General features: G+C 40.6%; 1 protein-coding gene across 1 annotated transcript in view; it reads right to left on the bottom strand.

The window, feature by feature from the left end:
- CELF2 (CUGBP, Elav-like family member 2) overlaps positions 1–6,000 on the bottom strand; it is a gene marked incomplete at its 3' end in the record, with an annotated part of 117,101 nt that overhangs the window by 1,020 nt on the left and 110,081 nt on the right. The window contains exon 9 of the mRNA XM_008950028.1: positions 4,762–4,881. Coding sequence (XP_008948276.1) covers positions 4,762–4,881 — 120 coding nt within the window. The remainder of the gene's footprint in view (positions 1–4,761; positions 4,882–6,000) is intronic.

Below are 6,000 nucleotides of genomic sequence, written 5' to 3'. Positions count from 1 at the left end.
TGAAAAGGAAGTTTTACTACTCTGACTTGATGTTGGACAAGCTCCTGGCCTACAGCCTCTCTCCATTGCTTCTAGTCCTCATCGTGGCTCCTAAACGAACCACGCTGAAGTTAACAGGGTTAACATTGATTTTTTTTTTTTTAGCAATTCCAGACAAAGAGAATTCTCTGTTAGAACTACAGTCTCTTTGGCAGCTGAAGAGGTGTCAGAGTTCAGAGCCCTGCTCCCACACCTCAGACCTGTGTCAATGGGAGTAATATTTTTTTTGACGGAGAGTTAGGCTATGTTTTCTGCACAACTAGCTAACCTGTGCTAAATTAGCAAACAACTAAAAAAAGGGCTTAACCAAGCCCCTTGAGTTACAGTAGGTCAGTCATCAGAAAAATGGGGCACCCAGAACTACCAGTCATCATTTCTCAGACATTGACTGTGCAGCGGCAGGTTGGCAAAATGATGGGTGAGGAGGTGAACTGTGGAGCCCTATTAAGACCTAAAAGCCAGGAACATTAAGGAGAAATAGAGGGCTTAATTTCAGAGCAATAATAAGGCGTGATATATAAATTGGAGAAAAGTGATGAAATTAAGCAGAGGACACTTTATAGTCAATTAGGAATGAAATCTATTAGATTGGGAAACAATCTTCAAGGCAAGTCACAAAAACCTGATCACATCAGTAATTTAGAGATAGACAGAATACTGCAGGGAGTTATTCCACACTGACAGAGGAGGAGAAAGATGCTGACCTACTAGTTTTCTTCCATCTCTTATGTAGATTCAAAAAGTGTATTCCTATGAGTCTCCCATAATCAGGACAATTGCTCAAGTGGCACCTTTCTGGCTCCACCAGAGTCTGTGCCAATTAAGAGAACTGTACTGCATAAATTATACCTTTTGATATTACTATAATTTGTGTGACTAAACACTTGACAGAGCTGTGATATTCTTAGCCTTTCCTTAATAAAATGTCTCGCACTTTGAAGATTTCTCTTCCCCCTCACCCCACTTCAGAAGATTGCTGTGTCCTGATAGGAGGTGCTGGCTGCCACCACTTTGAGAAAAACTCTCTGTCACAGCACAAGAGAGCCAGACATTTGTTGTGTAATGGTTCCAGTTATAAACCAAAAGCGTGCAAACCAAGATAGCTTGTGAAGCATTTTATAGCTAAAAGATGGGACATTATTATTGTTGTTGTTGGTTTTATTGTCGTTTTTATTCTATCTCTCTATCTATACACACACACTTCTATATCCTGAGCCTGGCCTTAACCTGCTCTGATGTTTTTGTGCTTAGTTTTGTGCCATTGCTTGCATAGGTGTACACACAGCACTGGTTAAAGTAAAGGCTCCTGATAAAGCAGCTTGTATCTCTCATTTTATTACAGTGTTGAAATAACTTGATAATAGAGGAAGCATTAGGATAACATGTTATCTTTCGTGAGTCATCAGCCTATTAGATAAACATGCTTTGTGTTGCAGTGGGCAGCATCCCCCCCTTCTTTCACCCAGAATCAATAGCTCCTTCCCACGAAATGATTTCAGATTAGCAAACAGCCAGACAGCCCCAGCTCACCTCACTGCTTCTGGGAAGGGCACGGCTACTGCTGCCACAGTGCCCTGCCTAAACACACTTCCCTCCTGAGCAAATCGGGTCTGTGGAAAGCTCTCAGCACTTTTTCTGTTCTCCCTTTTTACGAAAATGTACAAGGCCCATCTGCAGTTACACATCTCTGCCATCTCTTTATTACCTCCACCAATGTACCTCAGTCTGATATTGAACTCTGCTCCCTTCCTCACTTCTGTGAAATAACCTTTTGGAGTCTTTCACCTATGGCCTTCTATGTTTTTGAGTTACTCTACATAATACAGAAGTGACAATGCTTGGTAAGTCCAAAGGTCTCTCCAAGTGCTTTCCAAGCACCTTCAAATCTATCATAGTTTTATCTCCATTTTACAGATGTAAATATGGGGGCAGAAAGGCTAAATGACTGCCCTGGGTTCACACACAAATGCTGTGCAACAGCTGTCCAGTACTCTGAATCTATGCTCTTCCCTCTTAATTGTAAAGAATCTCTTCCTCCCTTTCTATTAATTTTCCCTCATTATTCATAATTCTTTTTGTTAGTTACTGCATTTACATTTATGTGTCCAAAGGAGACAATCTATTGCTTTGTCATTTAAGATTTTTGATGCTTCAAGCACAGATGAACAAAGGCTGGGTGAATCCTAACATATATGTACAACTGTTGTCAAGCCATTGGAGACAGTTAAACTTACCATACTCCACTTCCTTTAATTTTTAAGGCCTCCAGACATCTTTCTACAATGCTTCTCTCTACAGCGAGACCACTGCCAGTCTCCACAGCCCAGCTTCTTTTCCATGGGCCCACCCAGGATCCAAAAAACAGATAACTAAGTCTCCTACTGAGCTCAGCCTGGAAGACACTTTCCTTGTGATTCTCTCATACAGAGCAGGATGTGGCTTCAGCAGAAAAGTACCTCTTCCAACACCTTTGTGTAAATCCATACCCAAGCCTAATGCCACCTTCTGATTAATTTTTGGGTTAAGCTGCACTTGACTTATGCTTTGGATCACTCTTGTTAATTCCACAATTAGAAGCATGTCACTCAGCTCCAATTTCTCTGCATAATTAGTTTAGGAACCTCCATGACCAACGAATGTATTTTTTTTCTGGAGTGCTTATGACCATGGCATAGTGTGAAACATCAGACTCATTGAGCGTGAGATTTCTGGAAGGCAAAATCCAAGGCAGGTTTGAATGTGAATGACTGGGTCAGACATGGTCTGTAGGAGAAGCACTGGCTCATCCTTAATATACACAGGGGACGTTGTAATATGAGCAATGCGTTGCTATGATTACCTGAAATCGATAATCAGTGTCACCCTTCTGAGAAACAGTGTCACAACACTGGGTTGTGTTGTGGGGAAGCAGTTTCTCCTCTTTAGATCTCTCTCATATATGTATATACAGAGACAGACATATCCACATACATTTTGTAGGTGCTATACACATAAAGACATTCTAGGCACGTACACTCTGTGTCCATAAAAACATCCATGAAGAAGATTTGGGACTGAAGCTACTTTTGGTACAAGCCTGTGGAAGTAATGGTGGCTTAAAACAAGTTGAAATTTGGTACTAGGTTGTGAATATGTCATTAATACTTCAAATTACACATACAGGTAAGTTTGCATACACACCATCTCAAAACACTTGCTAAGAAAACAAACTCTTTGCTTGTAGCCTAGCAAGCAGTGTTAAAAGGAGTGCAGCAGAGAGGTTCCCACACAAAGTCAAGAGCTCATAGGTGACTCATTCTTGCTTGGTCTTGACGAAGGGGACTGGAGTGCTCCAGTGGCTGGGTTCTTAGTACTTGTGGGAGGGGAGGAGTGGGATGCCATACTCTGCTCTTGATAGTCTCACTTCTTATAAACCAAGTAAAGTACAATGACTGTTTATCAGGAAAGGACATCTAATGATTTCTAACTTATGACAGGGTAGCTCTCTTACGATGAGAGCTCATGAGATGAGGTAAGTTAGCTTTTTGTGCATGCCATTTTCAGTGGCTTGCTTTAATACTAATGTAAAAATGAGAAAAGAAACTAACGTAGGCCATTTGGGGACCCAATACTTACTTAAGTTCTTAAGTTGTTCTCAAGTCACATTTACTATGAGGTTGTGTGAAATACGCATGTCCTTGCCAGAAGCAAGACGTGTTTTGCACAAGACCCCATGCAACCACTCAACATTGCTACATGGACATCCATTAGCTCCCTTCCTTCCCAGCTCCCAACAATGACAACCAGAGATCACAAAACAAAAAGATTTGCTGAGCAGCCAAATAACAGTGACAAAGAGGACATCATGCAGAGAGAGCATCAGAGAGAGCAAGAGATACTGAGGAGGACACCCATTCCTGAGGGTCATGGACTGGCAATGACCAAATAGATTCCTTGCATTGCAAAAGGAAATGCAAGGAGCAATAGCAGATAAAAAAAAGGGAGGGGGAAAATGCAGCTAGACCAGTCTCTTCAACTGCAGGCAAAGGTGAAGTCATCATAGCAGAAACAACAGCAATAAAAATTGTTCCTCTTTGGGAAAATCTTGAGCAAGGCTAAGAACAAGGAAGAATGTTGTAACAGCTACTGGCATCTACTTAGCTGGAGATGCCAGGGTTTGTTTATGATGTCCTAGGACAGATGTGCATGCTCTGGTATTACAGGTGACTGACTGCATCATTCTCTTATGCTCGCCAATTAAAAGCCAAAGACTTGCCTTCATTTTTAAAGTACGTTGCTCTCAAGTCAATTTGATAATTTCTACAGACATTTTAAAAGGACTGCCTCTGTGGCAAACATCTTTCTCATCACTACATTTCTGAGAGAGGTTTTTGTACACTGGGGTCATAATACCTGTTGTCAGACTCCCTAAATGAAAAAGGAGCCTCTCTTACAACCTAGATAACCCAAAATCCTGGTGCCATTTCTTTTACATTCCACACACCCTGCAAGAAAAGGAGTCTTTGTGCAGGGACCCAAGGGACTTCACTTTGCAGAGTAAACTATGTGAAACTAAAAGTCTCCAAAAATGCATAGGTACCATGAATGGAACTAGATCAACTTGACCCCCTTGTTTTGCACATAAATATAATAATATAATCGCTTTACAATTGATAGATTTTGTGTCGTGATTACTGGGGAAGGCTGTCCACCACAGCAATAAATACTCACTGTTTACGGTACCTGCTAGTGCATTAATATTGTTCAGTCCAACAGTGGCTCCAGCCAATCCTTGGAGAGTACCCAGAGAAGTCAAAGAATTCATGGCCGCACCAGCTGTGGAATTAGCAGTTGATGCAGCCACTGAAAGGAAAAAAAAGAAAAGGAAAAGTTAAGGTCAGATTTTGCTTATTTTAGTTGATCACAAACCATCTTACAATAATGCTGGGCACAACGACAAGGCTACTTGTGAGAAGAAGAAAAAAAAAGACAATGACACCAACAGACCAACCTTGTTCAAGGCAGTAATGTATGACTGCCCATGGACAGTGTTGATGAGCCTTGAATTGCAAAGACTGGATCACAAAATGCAGCATCGTTCTTTTATTTATTCATAGTAATTTCATCTTAAAACAGCTTTCTGTTCTGGGCCCCAAGTGATCTAAGAAAAATTTTAATTATTCTAAGTGAGACATTATGCCATTATGGCCCTCCTCTAGGACACTGAACTTCATTTAAAGCCTTTGAGTTTACGAAAAGAATGATCAACCAAATACAAAATGTAACTATTATTCGTTTCATTGAAGGCTTTTAGCCTGGCCTTTGTACATAACTAGTCATGTATATAAATGATACTATATGCAGCCCCAAAACCTCTGCCAGAGGGGAAGCTGAGGCTCAGGTGGAGGAAAGGTCCTTCCTGCTACAATGATAAAGAAATGATCAAGGTTTATGAGATGAATTCATCCAAACTACATGCTTAGGAAGAGAAAAACTCTCTCTCTTGTCACAGGAAAGTAATAAAGCACCTTAGAAAGAGCTATCATTTAAGATAGGTTGGATGATCCAGAAATGTGTACCTGATAGAAGTGCCTTGAATAACCAGTGTAGATTATACACTTAACTTACACGTAGGTGAAGTTATACCAGATGAATCACACTCATAAAAGCGGCAGAAGCAATTAGGGTTTTAGATTGTCTCCTGAGCCCTACTTTAGTGCATCAATCATAAAGACTTCCTTTCTTTTCATTTAAAAAGTTGCATTATCCTCTGAAAAATGAACATTTAAAGTCAGAGTTTTGTTGATGATTTACCAGAAGCACATCATGTCTACATTGTGCTTTTTTGCTCCCATTCATTACCTCGTTGTGAAATGGTTAAGATTACTTTTATCTTGATGCTCTTTTGAGCTGTCAAACACATCAGATTAATCAGCGAACCCTCAAGAAAGTGAAGTCTCTGCAGTTGGCAGGATCCAGTAA

The sequence above is a fragment of the Merops nubicus genome, unplaced genomic scaffold (assembly GCF_000691845.1).
Source record: "Merops nubicus isolate BGI_N331 unplaced genomic scaffold, ASM69184v1 scaffold32330, whole genome shotgun sequence".
In the NCBI taxonomy this organism is placed as follows: domain Eukaryota; kingdom Metazoa; phylum Chordata; class Aves; order Coraciiformes; family Meropidae; genus Merops; species Merops nubicus.
The sequence above is the reverse complement of the archived record's forward strand: the minus strand, read 5'-3'. Positions and strand labels throughout refer to the sequence as shown.